Here is a 24030-nt window from a genome sequence, read left to right as displayed (position 1 = left end):
AGAGGCGCTGCCATCTCGAGGGCATCGGGATGTGCTCCGGGCAGACGGGATCCAGCTGCCAGCAGCAGCACGAGAGAGCGTGCCCGGGGCCCGGGGGCCACGGGAAGGGGCCGGGGGCTCCCGCTGCCCGGCAGAGACTCCGGCGAGCCCAGGCGAGCCAGAGCTGCCAAGAGAAATGGGCAGATTATGGGATGAACGCAGGCCAAGGCAGGGCTGGGATGCAGCCGCCGTAAATCAGCTTTTAAGTAGCAACAAAATGGACATTTCCCATATGAAATGAGGCACCGGCTGCCACGGAGAGGGGGGAGCGGGACCCCGGCCCAGGGGCACCGGGACAGGGTGGGACCCCCAGCCCAGGGATCAGAGGAGCTGTGGGAATCGGCTGGAGCCCAGGATGGGGAAGGGAAGGGAAGGGAAGGGAAGGGAAGGGAAGGGAAGGGAAGGGAAGGGAAGGGAAGGGAAGGGAAGGGAAGGGAAGGGAAGGGAAGGGAAGGGAAGGGAAGGGAAGGGAAGGGAAGGGAAGGGAAGGGAAGGGAAGGGAAGGGAAGGGAAGGGAAGGGAAGGGAAGGGAAGGGAAGGGAAGGGAAGGGAAGGGAAGGGAAGGGAAGGGGGCTGGGCTGCTGTGGGGTGCTCAGGTGGGCACCACCTGCTCTCCAGTGTTCCCAGCCAGAGCTGGCCTGGTGTCTGCTGGATCCAACCTCCCGCTCTGCCCCTGCTTGGGTTTTGTCCATTTTCTCCCCTTCAAGCCCAAGAAGGGCTGAGGGGCAAGTTCTCACCTTCCCACAAACCTCTGCCCTTCCCTTGGGTACCACCTGCCCCCCATTGCTCTCTGCCCTCCCAGCTCTGCCCGTGTGCCCGTGCCCCATTGGGGTGCAGGGCCCTCTCCTCATCCCCTCGCTGTCTCCCACAGGGGAAACACGACCCCCTCGGGGCTGCGACCGACGGGGACACGATGGGGGCAGACGCAGACTCTGCCCAGACGGGCCAAGGTCCTCCTGGCCCCGCAGCCCTCGGGGCCGGGCCGGGGCTCCGGGCGGAGCTGCCGGCGGTGCCGCATTCCGGAGAAGCCGCCTCCGCCGGCGGCCGGTGCCAGCAGGCGCTGGCAGGTTCGGAGCTTCGCAGCGATTCCAGGCACAGATGTCCTTGTTTTAACTCCTCTGCGATGGAGCCTGGCAGACCGGGCGGGGGAGGGGGCGGCTCTGCAGCCCCCGGGGCGGCGAGGACCGTTGCCAGCCCGGCCCGCCCCGGCCGCGGCTCCGGAGACCGCCGGGACCCCCCGTTCCCCCACGGGGGACAGCGTCCTGGGCTCCCCATCGCACAAAAACAAGGACAGCCCCCCCCTACCCGGGCCCCCACATCCCTCCGTGTCCCCTACACCCCTCCCGACCCCCGGGCAGCCCCCGGCCCCCGGAGCGGGGCCGCCTCCGCAGCGCGGCGAGCGCCGGGCGCCGGGAGCCTCCGGTTTTTTATGGTATCTGCAATTTTGGCAGAAATCTGTCTTTAATTTAGCTGTCCATATAAAAATCCGCACTGTATAATAATGAACAGATGCCATGAAATTTAAACTGAAGCAATGACTCCTCCTCCCCCCCCCCCCGGCTGGCACTCGCCGGTGGCAGCGGCGACCCGGAGCTGGCTCTCGCCCCGCGCCCCCGCCGCGCTCCGCCGGGCCGGGAGAGGGGCCGGCCCGGGGGCACCGGGGGCACCACGGGCACCGGGGGTGGTGAGGCGGGGAGGACAACCACCCCCCATCTCATCCTGCTTTGAAATAGCGGGGGCTGCGTCCGGGCGAGCCGCCACCGCCAGGTCCCCTCGGTGCTGGGCGAGCTCCGCTGACCCCCGGGCAGCCGCGCGGGGTCCCGGCAGCTCCCCGGACCCCTCAGCCCCCCGAGGTGGATTTGATTCCACGGTCGCACGAAACACTCGCAGAGCCCGGCGGGGCGGCGGCTCCCGACCTCCCGCTTCCCTCCCCGAGAGCCGCCGGGCGGAAGGGCTGGGAACCGGACCAGGCACCGGAGCTGTGAACCGGGCCGGGCCCCGGAGCCTTATACCGCGGCTGTGTTTCGGAGCCGGGCACCAGCACCGGGCACCCGAACCTTGCACCGAGGCCGGGCACTGCAGCTTTGCAACGAAACCGTTCACGGGGACGGTGCACCAAAACCTTCCACCGGTGCTTTGCACCGGAGCCGTTCTCCGGAGCTTTACACCGGGGCCGTGCAGCGAGTGCGGGGCCGCATTGCGGGGCCGGGCCTTGCCGGAGCAGCCGGGGGGGGTTCCCGCATCTTCGGCGGGGCCGGGCGGGCACCGGGGAAACAAAAATCCCGACAATTGAACATAAACCAGAGCCCTGCCACCGGGGCCGGCACCCCCTGGCATAGCCGGCCCCGGGAGCAGATGTCGGCGGCCCCCCCGCAGCCCCCGGCCCCCGCGTCCCCCTCCTCCCCTCCGCGGGGGCATCCGCCCTTCGCCGCCGCTGCTCCGGGCCGCGGCCCCGGTGCCGCTGGTGGCGGATGGCGGCAGAAGGGCCGCACATCGACAGCCCCGGCCCCACGGAACCTCCGTCCGGCCCCATCGGTTGTCCCCGGGTCCTCCCGGGGCTTTTTCCCCCGAGAAACGAGTCCCGGGAGGATATTCGGGCCAGAGCCGTCGGAAGAGGATCCGCTGCTTTGGGGAGAGCGGCGAGCGCCGGGGCCCGGCCGGGGGTTCGGGGGCCGCTGCAGGGGCTCGTGGGGCCGGGGCGGATCCGCTCCCCGGCTCGGGCCCGACGCCTCGACACCGGCGGCTCTGGGACCGGGCCCAGCACGTCGGGGCCGCGCTGGATCCGGCCCCAGTTTGCAGCCACGGCCCGACCCTAAACCGGCCCGGTTTATCCCTAAAAGCCGCGGGGCTGCGGGGCGCGGGTATCAGACACCCATCCCGGGAGGAAACCGGTGCCTCCGTCCCCGCAGCCCCTGTGTGGCCCCGGCGCTCGATGACCCCGGGGGGAACCGGCCCCCACGACCCGCGTGGCCCGCCAAACCGGGACCTCAGTGCCCGACGCTGCCCGGTGCCGGCGGCCGTCGGGTGGCGATGAGCCCCGGTGGTGCGGTCGGTAAATAAACCGATGGCCGTTAAGAAGCCCGGGCTCCCGTTCAGCACCGCCGCAGCGGACAGCTCCGCTCCGGGCACCGGCGCCGCACCGCGCTCCCAGGGCTCCACCGGGCACCGGGCAGCGGTACCAACACTGGCCCTGGGTACCGAGAACGGCACCGGACACTGGGCACCGGAACCGCATCGGGTGTCCCGGGGCTCCCATGGGCACCGGCTCCCTGAACCGGCGCGGGAGCTTCCGGGACTCCAACGGGCGCCAGCGCCGAGAACCGGCACAAGCACCGGCGCTGGCACCGGCACTGGCACCGGGCACCGAGCCAAGGCTCCATCGGGAAGCAACACCGGGAACCGGCACCAGCCCCGGGCACCGCGCCGGGAGCCGAGCGGCTTCCCGGGGCCGCCGCCGAGGAACCGGCCTTGGCTGCCGCCACCGCGCACCCTTCCCGAGGCCACCGGCACCGCGGCCCGGTGCCAGCCCCGGGCACCAAGCTCCGAGCTCCCGCTCCCAGGGGACCGCAGCGGTGTCACCGCCGGTGGACCGAGCCGGGCCGCCGCACCGGATCCCGGTGCCGTTATTGGTGAGGGGGGGGACACCGCCTCCCCGGTCCCGGGGGGGACACCCGTGGGGCAGAGCCGCGTTATATCAGCGCCGCCGCCCCGCGGGCCGCGCATTCGGGCGGCGGGAGCGGCGCTGGCACCGCCGGGGGCAGGAGGGGGGGCTCGGCCCGGTGCCCCCGGTGCCCCCGGTGCCCCCGGGGCGGAAGGAAAGCGGCGAAGGCGGCGGAGTCAACATTGAATATTTATTAATCGCCGTCGAAGGACGCTCGGTAATTACAGCCTCGCCGCGATCGCACCGGCGGCTCGTCACGGCCGACGAGTCCTGGCGGGGCCGGGACCGGGCGACGAGCGTCCAGCGGGGCCGGGGGGGGGCGGCCCCGGGAGGGAGGGGAGGGGGCCGGTGCATGCAGTACGGCCGGGCCCCCGGCCCCGCGCCCCGCGCTCCGCCGCCGCCGAGCAGTGTCCGGGCGGCGGGGACGGGGACCGGGAACCGGGACCGGGGAGCGGGATCGGCGCCCGGCGCGGGGGGGTCTTGCATATCGTTGGCCATAAATATTTATTAATCGAAATGAAACGGAACGGAAACACGAAAGCACTTCTGGTGTCGGGCAGCGGGTCCCCTTTGCTACAACGATTTGTGGGTTTTTGTTTCTTTTTCCCTTTTTTTTTTTTGTTTTTTTCCCCGTTTTAGTTTTTTTTTCCCAAAACTTTTTCTTTCCTTTTTTCCCCCCATTTTTTCTTTTTTTTTCTTTTTTTTTTTTTTTTTTTTCGTTTTCAAAACATTTCTCAGAAATCCTCCTCCTCTCCTCCTCCCTGGTCTCTAAAAATGCTGGTTTCTCGAAGGTGGTGCGGGCAGGTTCCGACAAAAAAAATTCCAAAAACCAAAGAAAACCCAACAAAAAAAAAAAAAAAAAAAAAAGCATTATCGGCTTCCCGGCGTCTCCCGGCTGAAGGAATGCGGCAAACCGGGACGGAGACCCCCGGGCCGGGCGCCGCGGGGGGGGCGCAGCCCCGCCAGCCCCCCCGGAGCCCCGCTTGCATAGCTGCGGGCTGCGCTTCCCGGCTCCGCCAGCTCGGGAAAACCGGGGCGGCTCCGCGGGGGGCCGGGGGGGTCTTTTTTTTTTTTTTAATTATTATCTTTTTTTTTTTTCCTTTTTTTTTTTTTCCTTTTTTTTTTTTTTTTTTTTTTTTTTCCGTTTCAAGTTTTTAAAACAGGTAAAAAACGTCCTGACACACGCGCTGCGAGGAGCTCCCGGGGCGGGGAGCGGGGCCAGGGCCCCCCCAAAGCAAAGTGCATCTCGGAGCGTCCGCCGGGCCGGGCCTCTTGCATAGATAGAAATTGGGGTTCGTTCCTCCCTGCGCCTCTTTATTGCTTCGGAAAGTTTCGCTCCGCGCCGCAGCGCGGGCTCCTCTCGCTCCCACGGGCCGGGGCAGCGGGTGTCCAATGCCGGGGGGGTCCGGGGGGGTCCGGGGTCAGGGCTGGGGAGGGGAGAAACGGCCCAAAATGGGGGTGGGAGGGGGGGAAAAAATTAAAAGATAAATATATAAAATTTCATTAAAACGAATTAAAAATGAAACGAAGCGACTCGACCCAGAGGGTCGTGCTGGGTACCGGGGGGGGCTCCGGTGGGCTGGACTGGGGGGGTCGGCCCGTGCGGGGCGTCTCCCTTTGGAAAATAATGATAATAGTAGTAGTAGTAGTAATAATAATAATAGTTATAATAGCTGTAATAGTTATTATAATAATAGTGACGATAACAGCGATAATAATAAAATAACTAAATAAATTACGTTAAATAATAAAGAAATAGCAATAAATAATGAAAATTTAAAAATAACGAAATCGACAATAATTTTAAAAAAATTAAGAAAAAGGGAAAATCCTCCCAAAAAAGCACTTTGTCCCCACGGGGCGCGGGGACCCGCCGCCGGGGCCGGGTCCCCATATTGCACCAAAGCCCACGGCGGAGCCCCGGGGGCCGGTCCGCGGGGCCGCCGCGGGTGGGGGGAGGGTGTGTGGGGGAGTCTCCCTCCCTCTCCGCCACCTCGGCGATGGGGAGGGGTGTCGGGGAGGGGGTCAGTTGTGGAAGAAGGCGTTGAGCTCCTCGTACATGGGGCCCCGCTCGTGCGGGAGGTGCATGTCGTAGGGGAAGATGTTCTCGGAGTGGACCCCCCCGCGCATCCCCGCCGACCCGAAGACCAGGTTATGGGCGGCGGGGCGGGAGCCGGGCAGCGCCGAGTAGTGCATAGAGTAGTGGTAGCTTTTCTCGTGGTCGGGGGATGAAGAGTCCTGCTTGAGGGAGAAGTTGCCGTTGATGCAGAGCGGGGGGCTGAGCCCCCCGTCGTACTCCGAGCTGTTGTAGTCGGGGGAGGTGTTGCCGTAGAGGCTCTCGTAGGCGGAGGCGCAGTAGCCGTGTGTCCTCAGCCCGTGCGGCCCGGGGCCGGCGGCGGGCGGGCAGGGCGCCGCGGCCAGCCGCGAGCAAGGGTAGGGGTAGGGGTGCACGGCGAAGGAAGCGGCGTTGGGGCCGTGGAACCGACCCCCCTCCTGCCCCTGCTCCGTCAGGAAGTTGCGGGAGTTGAGCTGGAGGCAGCCGGCCACCAGGTTGGTGGTGGGCTGGGACAGCCCCTTGCACAGAGTCTGCACGTAGGAGACCAGGTCGGGCCGCTTGCCCGAGCGCAGGATCTCGGAGAGAGCCCAGATGTAGTTCTTGGCCAAGCGGAGGGTCTCGATTTTGGAGAGTTTTTGGGTTTTGGAGTAGCAGGGAACCACCTTGCGCAGGTTGTCCAGGGCCGCGTTCAGGTCGTGCATCCGGTTCCTCTCCCGGGCGTTCGCCTTCTGCCGCCGCAGCTTGGACCGCTCCAGCCGCGCCTTCGTCATCTTCCTCTTCTTGGGGCCGCGCTTCTTGGGCCGCTCGCCCTCCGCCTCCTCCAGGCCTTCCTCCTCCTCCTCCTCCTCCTCCTCGTCCCCTCCTAGCTCCCCTTCCTCCTTGCTCTCTCCCAGCGAACCCTCGGGCGGCTCCTCGGGGAGGGCGCAGCCCTTCCCCGCCCGCTCCTCCTTCTCGCTCCGGGCATCCTCCTCGCACTCCTCGGCCCAACCGGGGAATTTCGGGACTTCGGGGACCAGGCTGGGCTCGCTGAAAAGTCGCGTCAACATGGTGGCTGCAGCGGGGGGCAAAGAGCCAGGCGTTACCGGCGGCCCCGCCGCCCGCCCCCCCCCCCTCCCCGCCCCGCTCCCACCCGCCGGGACCGGCGAAAACGAATTGGGCGCGGGGCCGCCCGCCGCTGCCCCCCGCCCCCTCTGCCCGACCCCGGGGCCACCGGGGCTCTCTCGGGGTGCGGCGATTCCGCCCCAGCCCGACCCCCGCCAGCCCCACCGCCGGGGTCCCCGCGGGCGCCGCCCGCGCCCCTGTCCCGCTCCTCCGCTCAACCCCCGCGCCCCCCCCGCTCCCGGCCCGCCCGATGCCCCCCCCCAGGTGCCCCGAGGGCCGGGCCCGGTGTCGCCGGTCCCTCTTTGACGCCTCCAACTTTTCCCTGCCGCGGGCGCGGAGCGGCCCCGGTCGCGGCTCCACCACCGCCTTCCCGGGGTCGGGGGGTCGAGGCGAGACCGCCGCGCCCCCCCCGCATCCCCAGGTCTCCCCCGTACCCCCTCCGGCCCGGTCAGCCACGCCCGGCTTCCCCTCCCCGCCCCGGGGCTCCCCGCGGCCGCCGGAGCGCGGCCCGTAAAATGCGGCGGCACCAACCGGGGGGCGGCGGGGGGCGGCGGGGGCGGCCGGGGGCCCCCCCCGGGGGGCGCGGTGGCCGCGGGCGGCGGCGCTGCCGGGGGCGCCCCCGGGGCCGGGCGGCGCGGCGGGGCCGGGGCGGGGGGCACCGCCCGGGGCGAGGGCCGGGGGCGCCGCGGGGGAGCGGGGGGGCGGCTCCGCCAGGTCGGGCCCCCCCGGGGCGGCGGCGCGGCGGCTCCGCGCTGATTTCGTTGATGCCGCTCGGCCGCCGCTGCCCGCTCCGTCCCACCGGGACCGCGGCGACCCGGGCGCGCCCAGGCTTGGGGGGGGGACCGGGGGCGGCGAAACCCCAACAACCCCCCTTGGGGGGGACTTCGGCGGGGGGAGAAAACCCCACCAGCGGGGCCCGCGGGGAGTGGGAGAACCGAGGGCCGGGGGAGAACGAAAGATGGGGGGAAAAAAGGGCGAGACGTGGCGGAGAAACAAAATCAACATGGAAGTTGCCTTTTCTCCATTCAAGTTTCCTCCGCTGCCCTCCCAACCCTCCACTTCTTACATAACTCACCTTCGGGCGGACCGCAGGAATTCTTATTTCATTGTTCCCAGCATCTTCTGGGAGCGGGACGCGGCTCCTTGAGGTGCTCCAGCCTCCTGCAGTCCTCTATCCAAAAGGAGGCGAGAGTGGCATCTCTACCCAGCAAAGGGGGGTACCAGCTCTGCTGCCAGTGCCATATGGTTGGCACGTCATGCGCGAGAGCTATCACATGAGAGCTAATGATTGACATGCGCTTGCATTCAGGGAGATTTGTCTCTCTGGGGAAGGAGGACTCGCCATCTGTCACTCTGTACTCTAAAAAAAAAAAAAAGAAAAAAAAAAAAAAAAAGAAAAAAAAAAAACCTCTTCCAAATCTCCAGCTCTGCCTACACGCTGCAAAATGGGACCCGGGCGAGATGCAGGCGATGGCGGGGCCGGGAGGAACAATGGAGCCAGCGGGAAAACCGGCCATCCTGGCTGGGCCAAGCGTGGCAGGGACACAGGCGGGCGCTGGGGTGAGGGGGGCGATGCCACGGGGACCCTCGCTGGGAGCTGGCATCTGCGGCTCGCCGCAAAATGCCGCGGCGGCTCGCCCGGCTCCGTCCCCACCCTCAGCCGGCAGCCGAGAGGCGATGGCTGCGGTGGCGAGGGCCTGGCGCGAGCCGGGGGCACGGCAGAGGTGGTGGCAGAGCCCAGTTTGGCCACACCGGTGCTGGCAGGGGGCTGCAGGTGTGGCGTGGGCAGGGCCGGTGGCCGCGGGGCCGCGTGTCCCCGTGCGGGTGGCACATGGACGCGCTGGCACCCCCATGGCCACACAGCCACGCCAACATCCCTCCACCCCGTGGCACAGCCCCACACGGCCTTTGGCACCCTCTGGGCACGCGCACACCCCCTTGCACGCTCACACCCTCCCCGCTGCACGCGGGGGCTGAGCCCCCACGGATGCCAATCCCACGGTGCTGGTGGCCGAGGCCCGGCCACGCCGCGGTGCAGCCAACGAGGCCTTTGTCTGTCAGGCAACTCCTCACTGCTCTGCCACCCTCCAGCCTCCAAATCTGTCCCCACCACAGTGACTGTGCACCCAGAAATCACTGCTGCCCTTTTGGGTGGGCAGCAGCTGGGCCACGGAACCTAAATGGGCACGCAGTGTCCCCAGAAGCCACTTCCCATCACCCGGTGCCCCGGTCCTGCCTGATCCGCTGGGGCCGATGCCATGTCCTGGATCTCCTCTGTCCCCACAAACCCAGGGGTCAGGACCTGCCTGGCTTGAGGGGTGCGGGCAGGGGCTGGGTGCCACACACCAGCATGTGCCAGCCACACACGCCAGGCGAGGGTGGCACGGCCATGGCGTGGCAGTGGCAACTGTGGCTGTGCCCACACGCAGACAAAGGGCTGGCCGTGCCCGGCCAGCAGGGCTTTGCCAGGGCCATCAGCGGTGCCCATTCCCCCGGTGCAGGTGCCGGGGCTGGCACGTGACAGAGGGGCTCCGCCGGTGGCGAGTGTCCCCCCGGCACAAACCCTCTGACTGTCACTCACGGCTGCGGCCGAGCAGATGGCACCTGGGCTGGGGCCGGCCCGCAGGGAGGCAGGGCCCACCCCAGCCCTGCCAGTGCCGGTGTCATGCTGGGCACCGATTCCCGGGCACCCTCCTGGCACAAGGCATCCCTTTCCCGCGGCACCGTTCGGCTCCCTCTGCTGCTGCCATCTTCGTTTTGCCGGTGGGTGACCCGCCGGGATCACGGTGCTCCAGGAACCCCCCCTCACCTGACGCCTGTGGCACATCAGAGCCAGCTCTGGGTAAGGCCCCACTGCCCAGCCGTCGGTCCCCAGGGCAGGGGACTCCCAGCCCTTGGAGACTGGCCACACCCCAGGTGTCAGGGCAGCGAAGCCACCCGTGCCCCGGTTCCTGGCATCAGAATTACGGCCCATGGGGGACCAACGGGGGCCCCGGTTCTGCCTGGGGCCGAGGAGATGCCACAGTGCGAGTGGCCAAGATGGCCCGTGTGGGGACAAGGATGGGGACGGGGATGAGCCACAAGCCCCTGGCCCAGTGTACCCATTACAGCCTAATTAGCAGCCGGTGAGGCTCATCAGCATGCGCAGTGCTTGGAGGGAGAAGAAAGTGGAGACATGAAACGGGGAGAGGAGATGAAAGGGGAGCAGGGAAATGAAAACCCAAAGCTCTGCCTCGGTGGGTGCAGCGGGCGGTGCTGACGACCCTCGGCCGGACTGTGCCTGGCCACGGCCCTCTGAGAGGGCAGGAGTGGCATCCCCGTGTTGTCCCCGTGCTGTCCCCTCCACCATGGCTGGTGGTGGCACAGGGCAGAGCAGGGCAGGGGCAGCCCCGTCCTGCTCCTTGGGTGACTTTGGGAAGGGGCTTCATCCACAGAGGTGAGCAGGGACCTGGCAGCACGGCGCAGGGGCTGGATGAGCAGGATCCATCCCACGGGAATTGGGGCTGTCCTGTGTGGGTGAGGCTGAGGTGAACCCAGGACCAGGCACAGTTTGGGGAGCGCTTTGGAGCAGGGTGGGAGCAGGGTGGGAGCAGGGGCAGGGCTGGGTTCTGCCTTTTTGGGTGTGGAGGCTGGGGGAGATGGCCCAGTGACCCCGGGGCTCTGCTCCCCATCCCACTGATGGTCCCCGTGTGCAGGGACCGCCTGTCCCAGCGCTGCCACCTCTGGTCCCTGGCCACTCCCGTTGTGTCTCTGGTGGCCTCAGTGCCAGGCGGGCACAGTGAGGAGTTTGGCAGAGGCATGAGGCTCTTTCCTCCCCCAAAAACCATCCTCCACGTCCCTTCCCTCCCTCCAGCAGGAAGCGATGGGACCCTGCCTGCGGCGGCGATGGCTCCAGCCCGAGGTGCGTGCCAGGGGACACGCGCCACGGGGAGGGACATGGCGAGGGCACAGAGGCAGGTCGGCACTGGCAGAGCCGGCGGTGGGAGCCGGGTGCTGGGTGGTGCCGGGACACGGCTGGGAGCCAGCTGGGCCCGCGGCGGCTCCAGGGGCCCCGCGTGGGGCGAGTTCGCCGGGGCTCAGCCGGCTGCCACAGCCCCGGCGTGGGGCCAGCCCGTGGCACCGCGGCGGCTGCCTCGGCCAGGCCACGCTGCCCCCCACCCGGTGTGGCACGGGGGTCATCCCAGCTGGCCCCTGTCACCGGTGGGGTCCCTGCTGGCCCTCAGCGAGGCCGATCCATGCGGGGCCCGGGCGATGGATCCGGCTCCGGCATCTCCCCGCGAGCGGTGGCGGGGGGAGGCGGGGGCCGCTGCCAGATGGAGCCGGCTCTGCACTGCAATATTTCTGGGAGGTGAAGGCTGGGGAGAGATGGATGCGCTAACGCGCGGCGGAGCCACCGCCGGGAATGTCACCGAGGGGAGGAGAGCGGCGGGAGCAGGAGCTGAGCCCATCCCTGTCCCCATCCCTGTCCCCATCCTTGTCCCCGCTGCCTTCGGGCCGGGTCCCTGGAGCAGCTCCACCCTCGTAGGACCCATCCCTGGGCATCTTCCAGTCAGCGGGTGAGCAGGGCCCCAGCTGTGGGAGGGGGGCTCTGGGGGATGGGGAGGGGTGGGTGCTGCCCTGCCCGTCCCCGTGTCCCTAAAAGTCCCTGCAGTGGTGACTGTGCAGGGTCATGGGTGGGGAGCTTGGGAGGAGGAAGCTGATGGAGGAGGGAAACTGAGGGAAGAGAGGGGGCCCCTGGCTGAACTGGCATCAGGGGGGTTTAGGGAACTCCCTCATCTTCTGCCAGAGGAGGATGGGGAGATGCTGTGCCAGCCCTGGGGCTGTGGTGTGGCTGCTTCACCCACTGGCTCCTGCTCCCAGGGCACCCAAATTCCTGCTCATATCCCCCACCTGCGTCCCCAGCCTGTCCCCCAGCCTGTCCCCCCAGCCTGTCCCCCACAGTCACACACAGGCCAGGGACTTGACAAGTGCTTTTTAAGCCACACGTTGTTAATTAGGAAAATGACACCTGGGAATTGCCCAGTGGGAAACTGCCGGAGCCGCGGCTCCACGTGGGGCTGGGGACAGATGATCACGGGGTGGGGACGCAGCAGACTCGTCCCCCGTGCCCCACACTCCTTTGTCACCTGCTGTGTTCTCCCTGATGGGGTCAGATGTCCTTTGGGGACAGTGGGGGACGGGGACAGGGGACCCCAACCCAGGGCTGGAGGGAGCTGCCACCAGCAGAGCTGGCTGCTGCCGAGGTAACAAGGCCACCCTGATGATGTCACAACAGCCTATGACATCACAGCTGGTGTGTGATGTCACCAGGCTTCAGGAGTGGCCACAGCAGCCTCTCCATGGCCGCTGTGGCAGGTCGGGAGGCACTCACCGGCGGTGCCACCCGTGTGGGCACAGCTGAGTGGGTGCTGCTGGCAGCGGCCCCGGCCCCGCCGTGGCAGATGGCGACTGCCTGGGCCCGTTCCGGGGGCTGGCGGGGCCCGGTGCTGGGGGGATGTGGCACACGGGGGTGGTGGGGGCTGCCCGTAGCCGTGGCCCCCTCCATCGCCCCCCATTTCACTTGCCTGCCCCCCCAAAACCAGGGACAGGCGGCTGGTGGCCCTCCTGGAAGTGTGTCAGGCCTCAGCCTCAGCCAGAGGGGTGGGCACAGGTGAAGGGGCACCTGGGTGGCACCAGGGACAAAGGCCAAGGGCTGGACTCAGAACTGTGGGGCTGGGGGTGCCAAGCCCCATCCTGGGGAGTCTCAGGTCACATCCCCTGGGAGCGGGTCCAGCCCGGCGCTGCTGTCACAGAGCTCAGCTGTTCCTGCCAGCCCCACAGCGCAGGGGACGCCAGCGTGGGGCACCCTGGGGTGCTCTCCCCATCCCCGGGTGCCCCAATCTCTGGGGACACCGGGGACCCCCACCCCGCCTCCCGGGTGCTTTCGGGGACCCCCACTCCGAGAAGCAGCACCCCCACCCCAACGCCGAGGTGGGGGGGGGGCCTGGCAGGGAGTGGATTTGGGGAGATGGGGAGTGTCTCCATGGCGACAGAGCGCGATGACGACAGTCGCCATGGCGAGGCTGCGTGGCCCGGCCCGTTGCCATGGCGATGCGCCTGGCACAGCGAGTCGCCATGGAGATGGCCGAGGGATGGAGCGGTCCCCATGGCTGGGGGACCCGGGCTGGGATGGGATGGGGGAAAGGGGGTGTCCTGGGGGGCTGAGCCCCCCGACCCCGCGTGCGGGGCCTCGCCGGCGCCGCCGCCTGCCCGGTGCCGCCTCGTGCCCGGTGCCGCCGCCGCCGCCCGGGATCATTTTCACGAGGCTTTTCCACTCCAGTTCACACTCCCATCTGACAGGCCCAACTTCTCATTTTCAGAGTAATCACTCCACTGCACTAATTGCACATGCAAATATGCAAATTCGTATTAATTAATTACTATACTAATTAGTTCTGTGGTATTTGCGAGTAATAAATCATTCGGAGGGAGCGGGAAGCTGGAGACCTGGCCCATTTACACTTCGCATAAAAATTTAATAGGCGCTCCGGCTGATCCGGGACAGCCGTGCCACCGCGCTTAAAGGCACAGAGCTGGCCTGGCACGGCGTGGGGGGCACGGGCCCCCCCGGCCCTGCCACAGCGAGGGCGTCAGGGCGTGCAGAGTGGGCAGGGAAAAGCAAAATCGGGGAAAAGCACCGGGGAGGAGGAATGGGGGTGGTTTGGGGGGAAGGTGATGTGAGGGGGGTGATGGATGTGGTGGTGGTGTTGGCGGTTTCCTTGTGGGGAAACTGAGGCAGAGAGGACAGGGTGGGGGTCCCCACTGCTGCACCCCAGCATGTGGGGAGGGGTCTTCCCTCGTCCCTCCTGGCACTCAAGGATGGGGGTACACAGTGGGTGTCACCCTGCTCGGCAGCTGGGCTGGCTCTCACCGGCCACGGCTGCTACACCGGCACGGTGATCACACCAGAATGGTCACCAGACAGGCACCGTGACCACGCTGGCACGGTGGCCACACCAGCACCACGATCATGCCAGCATCACGACTGCGACCCCACTGGCACCGTCACCACGTGCCACCACATGCCAGCGTGGTGACCACACTGCCACGGTGACCACATTGGCACCGTGACCACGGCCACCACGCCAGCACTGTGACCGTGCCGGCACGGGGACCACGCTGTCGGGGTGACCACATTGGCACCACGACCAGGCTGGCACCGCCACCACGCCAGCGCCGCGCTCGCGCCAGCCCGGCGCAGCCGCTCCCCGCTGCCACCTTGGGGGATTTTGCGAGCCTTTAATTGTCGTAAGCACAGATTAATTAAGCAGCGATAAACACAAACCCATGCATTATTGATGAATAAGGGTGAGTTCAGGTTGGTGCGATCGGTGTAATTAAATATAAACCTCAAGCTGCCCATTGTTAACGGACAAATTACATTACTATTGCGACACGTGTCGGGGCGCCGCGGCCGGCGAGGGGCTCACGCCCTTGCACCTCCACCCACGGCCCCCAGAGAGGGGATGTGGGGCAGGAACGGGGACCCCACAGCGCCGGGGCCAGGCCCTTTCCCATCCTGGATCCGTGCGCAGCGAGGATGGCGCTCCACAGGCCCAGGGACACGTCACGGAATCTGTGGGGACAGCAGAGATGGGGTGTCCCCACACGGCCCCTGTGGACGGCACAGCCCTGGCACACACATGAACACGCACATGGAGGCACGAGCGTGAACACGCCTGGCACACGCGTGCAGATGTGCACAGCCCTGGCACACGCATGAACACACACGTGCCCATCCCTGGCGCGCACACACACATCCACACCCCCTCCAGACTCCTCCTTCCTTGTTCCCTCCTCCCCTACCCAAACCCCCCCCTCACCTCGGCCCGGCAGCCCCGACCCCCCCCGCATGACCAGAGCCCCCCCGTGGGCACCACGCTGTCCCCTACGTCCCTCTGGGATCCCCCTGTGCCAGGCACCGTGTCCGTGTCCCCTCCCCGCAGGCTCTCCCCGTTGAGTCCCCGGGGACCCCCCCCCACACCCCCACGGGGACAAGTGACAATGACCCCGGGGGGCTGCAGGAGTGTGGCGAGCCCGGCTGTGCCCCCCTGGCCCCCCTTGCCCGGCGCGGGGTGGGGGTGCCAGCTGGAAGCTATTTATTAACCAGTCATGGTTAAATTGGTTTATAAATTAACAGATGTTTTAACTTTATTCTTTCTTCTGGGAATGGAGGCAGCAAACTGGTCTGTGCTGGCGGCCGGGACCCCCCGGGGGGGGTCAGAGATGGGCTGGGGGGAGCGGGGCTGGGAGCCCCCCTTCAGCCCACCCTGGCAGGGCTCCGTGGGGGCGCCAGGATGAGTTTTAGGATCCTTTGGGGTCCCCCCTCCGCAGGGAAGGGGGTGGGTGGGGCTTCAGGTTGTAGAGGACACGTGCTACAGGTGGGTAAACTGAGGCACGTGATGACCCCGGGCTGCCTCTCGGAGTCTCACCACTGCACCCCTTCCCTCCTGGAACCCCCCAGATTTGTCTCCCCCACATTCCCCCTTTATCCTCCCCGCATTCCCCCACAAAGTTCCCCCGTCAAGGTTTTTCCCGTCCAGCCCCTCCTGCGCTGGGCACACCCTGGCGCCGGGCTCTGTGTGCATGAACCCCCCTCAAACCAGCACAGCCCCTGCTTGGGTGGGTGCCCACGCCGGGGGTGTTGCCCCAGGACCCCCCCAGTGCCCCCAATCCCACCCCGTGGTGTGGGTGCAAGTCTTGGCATGGGCCGGTGGCTGGTGGCCGGTGGCCGGTGGCTGCCAACCAGGACGGCTCCAGCCGCGGCTCCGCTCCGGCCACCCTGTGCCAAAGCCCTTGAGTCGCTGCCCGGCCCACGCGGCCGTGCCAGCCCCGGGTGGCCGTGCCAGCCCGGCCATGCCAGCGTCGGGAGTGACATCTGCCACCGCGTGCCGCGGCGCCGACGGGCACACGGGGCCGGTGAGGGCACCGATGGCACCAGGACCGGGCACAGCCCGAGGGGCCGGGGGGATGCAGCCCCCTGCCCGCCCCGTTGGGGGTTCAGGGGGTGCGACTCCTCCTCGTCGTGCTGGGGACGCAGCCGGCCCTGTCCTGCCAGGTGCGGGGACACACGGCCCCATCCTGCCGGGAACCCAGGGACACGGCCCCTCCTCGTGCCAGCGCTGGAGCCCCCGCACTTTTTGGGGATAGGGGGTGGCAAACCACCCCACATCATGCTAAAGACATGGGATTTGAACCCCCCGATGGCGGCGGGTTATAGGGGTGCAGCCCCCCCAGTCCTGCCTCAGTTTCCCCATCGCACCCCCCCAGTGCTGCCCAGTGTCCCTGAGTAGGGCAGTGGGTGCCTTTTCCCCAGCCCCCCATGAAGCCCCATTTTGGGAAGGTGCCTCCCAGGCCCCCCTTCCCCTCTGCAGCACCCGAGGGTGGTCGCTGGGGGGGTTCCCAGCAGTGAAGGGGTTAAGCCCCCTGCTGCTCCCCCTCCCCCCCCCAACCCACCGCCTCCTCGGGCTCCCACGCGTGCTCCGCTCCCACGCGCGTTCCCACTCCCGGCATCTCCTCTGCACCCAGGGGAGCACCGGCGCCCACCCGCCGCCCCCGCTGCAGCTCCTGGGGGGCGGCTGCACCCACGGGGGCTCTTGGGGCTCGGGGGGCTCAGCCCAGGGCGAGCTGGGAGGGGACACCCGGCAGCGGGGTGAGGGACAGCCCGCAGGGCCGGGCGGGGGACCCGGAGGGGGACACCGGGGTGAAGGGCGCTGAGCGGGGGTCCCGGCACCTCCGACGCGACCCCCGCCCATCCTGTGGCCACGCCCCCTCCGCGCACAGGCCCCGCCCCCCCGGCACTCACCCTTGGGCCGTGCGCTCGTCCCCGCGATGCGCTGTCCCCGCAAGGCCCTGTCCCCGCGATGTCCTGTCCCAGTAAGGTCCTGTCCCCGCGGCACCCTGTCCCCGAGGCACCCCATCACCACAACGCTGTCCCCGGCACACCCTGTCCCCACCACGCTCCGTCCCTGGGACACTTCGTCCTCATGGGACCCTGTCCCCACCATGCTCCATCCCCTGCACACCCTGTCCCCATCCCTGTGCCCATCCCTGCTGGGCGCTTCGTCCCCGTGGGACCCTGCCGGGCACCATGCTCCACCCCCGGCACGCCCTGTCCCCGCGGTGCTCCATCCCCAAGGCACCCTGTCCCCGTGGCACCCTGTCCCCACGATGCTCCGTCCCTGGTGCGCCCCAACCCACCACGACGCTGTGTCCCCATCTTGTCCCCACGACGGTCCATCCCCACACCCTCTGCCCCCCGTGACACCGCGCCACGCCCGTCCCCACGGCTCCGCGGTGGGCGCAGGCTCCTCGCCGGTGCCCGCTGGCGGGGGGCGAGCGCTTCTTCCCTCAACCTGCTGCTATTTTTACTCCCTCTGCGGGAGGATTCGCTGCTGCGCGGAGCTGCAGCCCCCGCGGCACCGCGGCACGGGCACGGGGACGGGCACGGCACGGGCACGGGGACGGGCACGGCACGGGGTGCCCACGGTGCTGTCCCGGCGACGAGCGGGGCCATGTGTGCCACACGTGTGCCTGGAAGGTGCCTCCGTGTTCCGGGCCCGGTGCGGGCCCCCCCCCCCCACCCCTCCCCGTGCCACGCTGCAGGTGCCACCCGCGGGTGACGGTGCGTGGGCGCGGGCGCGGGCGGCGCGTGCCGATCCCGGGGGGCTGCGGGTGCCGGCGCTGCCGCAGCGCAGGGAGGGGAGGGGGCCCGGCCACCCCCTCACACGGCGTCTTCGTGGGTGGGAGAAGCGGGAACAGCAGCGGGATGGAGCCCTGGAACCTGTTGCCATAACGACTCGGGTCCTGGGATGGGGACGGTGCTCGGAGCCCGGCAAGGGGACACCCGGCACAGGGCCAGCCAGGGGACAGGGTGACCGAGGGACCCCTCACCTTGTCCCCAGATTTTGGTCTCCTGGCTCTGCTGGCGCCTGTCCCTGATTTGTCCCCACCCGGCTGGTCACTGCGCTGTGCCACAGGCACAAGTTTGTCACCCAGAGACAGGTTTTGTCACCCAGAGCCCGACATTGTCACACAGAGCCAAGATTTGTCACGCAGATCCAAGACTCGTTGCCCAGAGCTGGACTTTGTCACCTAGAGTTGGCCTTGTCACCCAGAGCCGAGATTTGCCACCCAGAGCCACGATTTGTCACCCAGAGCCGGGCTGTGCCGTGTTTTGCCGAGCTTTGCCGCGTGGTGCCGGGCGGGCGGGAGGCTGGTCCATGGCTCGGTGCCACTCGGGTAAATATTTTGCTGGAGCGGTGGCTGCTGGCCCACGGCCACCCGCAGCCGTTGGAGCACCGGGAGATCCGGGGGACGGAGCCAGTTCCCGGCTCCCCCTTCCTCGTTCCTGCTCGGAGGCGGCTCCCATCGACACCGCCCCGGGACATCCCAGGAGGGGACGAGCCACCGCTCCGGCTGCTGCCGACCCCGCTGTCCCCCTGCATGGGGACCCCCTGGTTGTGCCCCTTCGGTGGGGCCGGGAGAGGTGCCTCGATGTCCCTCGTTCCCTGCCTGGAACGTGCAGTTGTCCAGGGGGATGAACCCCCCACCTTCCCCAGGGGGAACATTTTATGTCCCGTGGGATTTTCTATGGGGAAAATCTCCAAAAGCTGGGGAAGAGCCAGGGCAGGTGGGCACAGCCCTGGGTGAAGACACAACTCCCGCACCCTCGACATCCCGGGGGCTGCAGCTTGGGGTGGGGGGACCCCCGGCACATAGGGGATGGGATGTTTTGGGAGTCCCGTGTCCCCACGGAGAGGGACTCTCTCCCCACTCTCTCCAGAGTGGTGCCCCTGTGTCCCGTGTGGCACAGAGCAGCCGGGTGGGGGGAATTCTGCCGCTCCCCACACAGGGGTGGGAGCGGCTGTCCCTCTGTCCCCTGCCCCCCACCTCTGGGGAGACTCAGGCATAAGGAACAGGGACACGTATGGAGCCACCCGTCCCTGTCCCAACGCAACCGGCCACTGCAGGCGGGGTCCCCCACGGCAGGGAAGGGGTTAAGGACCCCCCACAGGTTGGCTGAACCCCCTGGGGGGCTCCCCAAGGAATCATTACCGCGGCCTCAGCCCCCCTGCCCGGGGAGGGGGGGAATGAATAATTCAGCTCCTGGTAGGAAGACGTGTCCTCCCTCCCTCTCCTTCCTCCTCCTCCTCCTCCTCCTCACCGGCTCTGCCTTCCCCACCTCCCGCCACTCTCATTCCTCGCCGTACCGAGCCCCGGGTGCCACCGAACTCCGCTCGGTACCGGTGCCAGAGCCCCCCCGGCTCCGGTGACTCCCGGCCAAGGCCATGGACCCCAAGGAGCGCAAGAAGATCCAGTTCTCCGTGCCGGCCCCCCCCAGCAACCTGGACCCCCGCGCCGTCGAGATGGTGAGGGGGGAGCGGGGAGAGGGGAGCGGGGAGCGGGGCCAGCCCGGGGGTCCCTCCTCTCTGCCGGGGCAAAGCGCTGCCGGTGACCTCGGGCCAAGGAGGGACCCCCGGAATGACCGCGTGGGACGGGAGGGGGACACGGGAGAGCCCGAGGGGTGCTGGAGGGAGGCGGGGAAGGACGGGGACAGCGGGGACGGGATGGGGACAGAGTGGGACAGGAGGGAGGGGATGGGACAAGGGGGATCGAAGGGGACGGGAGGGACGGGAGGGCACCGGGAGAGCAGGACAAGGGGGATCGGAAGGGACAGAGGGGACAAGGCAGGGGATGGGACAAGGGGGATCGGAAGGGACAGAGGGGACAAGGCAGGGGATGGGACAAGGGGGGTCGGAGGGGACAGGAGGATCAGGATGGGACCGGGATAGCAGGACAAGGGGGATCGGAGGGGACAGAGGGGACAAGGCAGGGGATGGAAGGGACAGAGGGGACGGGGGGGAGATGCGTTGGGACAGATGGGATGGGACAAGGGGGAGGTGGGAGGGGACAGAGGGAGGGAGGGGATGGATCCAGGGGGAGATCGGAAGGGACAGAGGGGACAAGAGGAAGAGGATGGGACCGGCAGAGAAGGATAAGGGGGATCGGAGTGGGCAGGGCATGGGACGGGAGGGACAGACCGGACGGGACTGCGTGCGGGACACAGAAAGGGACGGGCTGAGGACGAGACGGGGACAGGACGAGAGAGCTCCAAGGTCCCCGTGGAAGCTGCGGTCCCGCACAGGGAGAGTTGTGCCGGGGGGACAGGGACAGGGACAGGGACAGGGATGGCACAGGAGAGCAGGGAAGGGATGAGACGGAGAGCACAGGATGAGGACAGGGATGGGATGAAGGGGACAGGATACGCTGGGAGTCGGTGCAGCCACCCCCGCCGGTTGTCCCTGATCCGAGGGGACGTCCCCAGCACACGCCGACGCAGAGTCCGCCCGGAGGAGCTGCTCTGGGGCTGGGATGCACTGGGGACACCCCGGGGACCCCCGTGCCGGGTGGCTTTGTGGCCCTGCACCCACAGGCGCACACACGCTCACACACGTGCAGACACGTGTCCCTGGGGCGCAGGGCAGGGGACAGGGGACCCGGGGCGTCCCCAGCCGGTGACACCCCGCTGTGCCCCAGATCCGCCGGCGGAGGCCCACGCCGGCCATGCTCTTCCAGCTCTCCGAACACTCCTCCCCAGGTGAGCGGGGCCGGGGGACGTCTGGTCCAGGGACGGGAGGCGGTGGCAGGGATGGGACAGGGTGTCTGTCATGGGGACACGGTGGCGGGGAGGGGATGCGGGGGCGGGGGTGGGATGTAGTGTCACCTGTGGAATGGGATGTCTGGCAAGGGAGACGGTGGCAGGGAGGTGACGGGGTGTCACACAAGGAAGGGGGTGGCAGGGAGGGGACGCGGGTCCCCGGCGGGCAGGGTAACCCCCGGAGGGGGTCCGAGAGTGGGCAGGACCCTGCCCGGCCCCGCTGGGTGCCCGTGTCCCACTCACCCTTCTCTCCCCGGTGCCGCTGACACAGAGGACGAGAACCTGCCCTACCAGGTGAGTGGGCGCCGGGACCCCCGACAGAGCCCCGCTCCCCCGTCCCGTGTCCCCAGGTGGGGTTATCGGGGCCCAGCCCCGGCGGCCGGAGCTTATCGGCTCCTTCCCGGCACGGGCACACGGCGCCAGCGCCGGGGACGGGGACAGGGACACGGGATGGGGACATGGAGCCCAGCCAGGCTGTGGAGTTTGGCCGCGGTGCAAACCAGCGCGTGACCGTCGTGGGGTCACCCCCCCAGTGTCGCCAGTACTGTGTCCCCAGTGCCACATCCCCGTGGAGGGGTCCCCAGTGTGCGGTCCCAAACACCTCCATAACAGGGTCGCCATCAGGGGCAGCCCAAAACCACGTCCCCAAGGCAATGTCCCCATCGTGGGGACCCCAGTGCCACGTCCCCAAGGCAATGTCCCCATCGTGGGGGCCCCAGTGCCACGTCCCCAAGGCAATGTCCCCATTGTGGAGACCCCAGTGCCACGTCCTCATGGCAGTGTCCCCATAATGGGAGTCCACACCATAGGATCCCCATGGCAGGGTCCCCTCAGAGGAGTCCTCAGGATGGTGTCCCCAATACCCCATCCCCACTGCGAGGTCCCCACCTCAGGGTCCCCAACACAGGGTCCCATCATGGTGTCCCCAGCACCATGTCCCCAGCGCCACATCCCCTTGGCAGGGTCCTCATTGCTGGGGAGGGGTGGGCATCAGCTCCATTGCGAGACCCCCATCGCAGCTCCCCACCTCGCCGGGGGGGTTCCCGGCTCTCCCGGGGCCGCGGTGACCCCCGTGGGGACACCAGGCCCCCCCCATCCCGACACCGCTCCCCCCGCAGCGCTCGTCGGGCGAGGGCTGCCTGCTCAAACCAAAGAGGACCAACCCGTGTGCCTACACCCCGCCCTCGCTCAAAGGTACCGCCCGCGGGGGCACCGGCGGCACGGGGGCAGCGCGGGGGCTGGGGGGACACCGCGGTGCTCCCAGTGCTCCCAGTGCCCCCAGTGCCCGGTGACACCGGCGTCTCCCCAGCGGTGCAGCGCATCGTGCAGTCCCACCTGGAGAGCGGCATGGGCGGGGGCGACAGCTCCGACGGGGAGCCCGATGACGGCTGCGACCCCGACAGTGCCCTCGAGTCCGGTGAGGGCACACAGGGACATGGGGAGGGGGCTGCCGGAGCCCAGGGGATGCGGGGACACGGATGCCACAGCCTGCGGGACACAGGGACATGGGGAGGGGGATTCTGGAGGCCAAGGGGTGTGGGGGTGCGGTGATGGGGCTGCTGGAATTTGGGGGATGGGGACGTGGCGCTGCCAGAGCCCAGTGGACAAGGAGACGTGGGGACACGGGGTCACAGACACAGGAGCGCCAGAGCCCCGGGGATGCGGGAACATGGGGACAAGAAGCCCGGGGTATATGGGGACAGGATTGCTGGAGCCTGGGGGGACACGGGGAGATGGGGACGGGGCTGCTGGAGCGGGGACGGAGATCATCATCCCCTGTAGCCCTCGGGGACAAGGCGTGTGCCGGGGCTGGGCCACGGGCCGGCCGCTGCCGGTGCTGTCCTCGCTGCCCCGCCAGCGAGGCCACCACGTTCCCCCGCCGGGCCGCGTCGCCGTCCCCCGCGGGGCCGGGTGACGCCAGCCGGACCCCCGGCCGCTGCCTGACGCGGCGCTGCCGGCGGTGCCCCGGTGCCGCGCGTGCCCCGCGGTGCCCCGGCCTCATCGACCCCCGCCCGGGCAGCCCCGGGGAGCCAGGGCAGAGCCGAGCGCAGCTACTTCCCCGCCGGGCTCAAGGCGCACAAGCGGAAAGGTAACGGGATGGGGACGGGGGGTGGCGGAGAGATGGGGATGGAGGGGGGACAGGGGTGGCAGGAGGGTGGGGGGATGGATGGGGATGGGGGGACAGTGGGAGGGGCAGGGGTGGCAGAGGGATGGCAGGAGGACAGACACGGAGGTGACGGCGCAGAGACAGGGGTGGCAGGAGGATGGGGACGGCGAGGGGACGGGGTGGTGGAGGGATGGGGGCGGCGGGGGGCAAGGATATGTGGGCGGCGGGAGGATTGGGACAGCAGGACAGGGGTGGCAGGAGGATGGGGACGGTGGGGACAGCGAGGGGACAGCGAGGGGACGCGGCTGCTCGCTCGCCCGCTGCCGGGCGGGCACCGGGGCTTGGGGCCGCGTCCCCCCCGTGCCTCAGTGGGGTCTCCTCACGCTGTGGGTCCCCGGGGCCACCGTGCTGGTCCCCACAGGCGGGCAGAAGGTGTCCTTCGCCGGCGGCATCGACGAGCGCGAGGAGGACCTGAAGTCGCTGACGGTGTCAGAGATCCCCGAGGACCCCGAGGGAGCGGAGGGTGACGAGGAGGAGCCGGGGCAGGAGCAGGACGGTGGCACCGGGGGTACGTGGGCTGTCACCCCCCCGTCCCCCGCTGTCCCCGGTGCCACCACGCCCGGCGCTGACGCCGCGTTTTCTGTCCCCAGAGCGGCGACACGTCGGCTTCGCCGAGGTGCCCTCGCGCCCCATCGGCACCGAGCGCCACTCGCCCACCTTCCCGCTGGGCACCAGTTAGCTGGCACCGGGCACCGGCCCCCCCCGGCCCCCCCCTTAGCTTCGCCTGCGCCCCCCGGCTGCCCCCCGCCCGCTGCCTGCGCTTCGTCTGCCGTGCGCCACGCGCCGTGCGCCATGTGCCGTGTGCCGCGCCATGCTGGGCCTCGCCGGGCCGCGTCGGGACCCCCGGCCACGGCCGCCGCCCCCCTCCCCACGGGCCTCGCGCCCTCCCCGGCTGCCGGCGCAGGAGCCGGGGATGGGACCCCCGGGTGCTGGCGGGGTCCGGGTCCCCCCTGGCTGCTGCCCCCCGGCCCCAAGCGAGCAGAGCCCCCCGCCCGCAATAAACGGCTGTACAGAGGCTGGAGAGTGTTTGGGGGGAGCTGCGGCCATATGGGGGGGCTGGGGGGGGGGGGGGTCTGGTCCCGTTCGTGTTGGGGGGGGTCTGGTCGTTGTTGGGGGTGTGACAGACTGCGGGTGTGGGGCAGGGCCATGGGGCGCCCCATGAGCACCCCCCTCTCCCATAGGGAGTGGTCTGTCCCACTGACTCCCCCCATGTGGGGAATGGTGTCTCCCAGCCCCACGGATACTCCCCCAACCACGGAATGGTCTCTCCCCACCCCATGGTCACCCCCTCCACTGGAGAATGGTCT

General features: G+C 68.6%; 3 protein-coding genes across 3 annotated transcripts; 1 reads left to right on the top strand and 2 right to left on the bottom strand.

Moving 5' to 3' along the window:
* Positions 1 to 886: 886 nt before the first annotated feature.
* Positions 887 to 4186, bottom strand: LOC128819646 (collagen alpha-1(I) chain-like). The gene is made up of 3 exons (XM_053999883.1): positions 3945 to 4186; positions 1607 to 3781; positions 887 to 1475 (listed from the first exon to the last, which is right to left on the bottom strand). The coding sequence occupies exons 1-3, from the start codon at positions 4184 to 4186 to the stop codon at positions 887 to 889; spliced, it is 3006 nt and encodes a 1001-aa protein (XP_053855858.1).
* Positions 4187 to 4780: 594 nt separating this feature from the next.
* Positions 4781 to 8083, bottom strand: NEUROD2 (neuronal differentiation 2). The gene is made up of 2 exons (XM_054000104.1): positions 7933 to 8083; positions 4781 to 6807 (listed from the first exon to the last, which is right to left on the bottom strand). The coding sequence occupies exon 2, from the start codon at positions 6800 to 6802 to the stop codon at positions 5726 to 5728; it is 1077 nt and encodes a 358-aa protein (XP_053856079.1). The 5' UTR covers positions 6803 to 6807; positions 7933 to 8083; the 3' UTR covers positions 4781 to 5725.
* An 11001-nt stretch (positions 8084 to 19084) lies between these two features.
* PPP1R1B (protein phosphatase 1 regulatory inhibitor subunit 1B) lies at positions 19085 to 23738 on the top strand. Its single transcript, XM_054000105.1, has 8 exons — positions 19085 to 19267; positions 20436 to 20496; positions 20828 to 20850; positions 21675 to 21750; positions 21866 to 21973; positions 22577 to 22645; positions 23085 to 23231; positions 23314 to 23738. The coding sequence occupies exons 1-8, from the start codon at positions 19187 to 19189 to the stop codon at positions 23400 to 23402; spliced, it is 654 nt and encodes a 217-aa protein (XP_053856080.1). The 5' UTR covers positions 19085 to 19186; the 3' UTR covers positions 23403 to 23738.
* Positions 23739 to 24030: the final 292 nt, after the last annotated feature.

This window comes from Vidua macroura, chromosome 27 (assembly GCF_024509145.1).
Source record: "Vidua macroura isolate BioBank_ID:100142 chromosome 27, ASM2450914v1, whole genome shotgun sequence".
Classification (NCBI taxonomy): Eukaryota; Metazoa; Chordata; class Aves; order Passeriformes; family Viduidae; genus Vidua; species Vidua macroura.
Note: the sequence above shows the minus strand (reverse complement) of the source record. Positions and strands in the feature narration are given on the sequence as shown.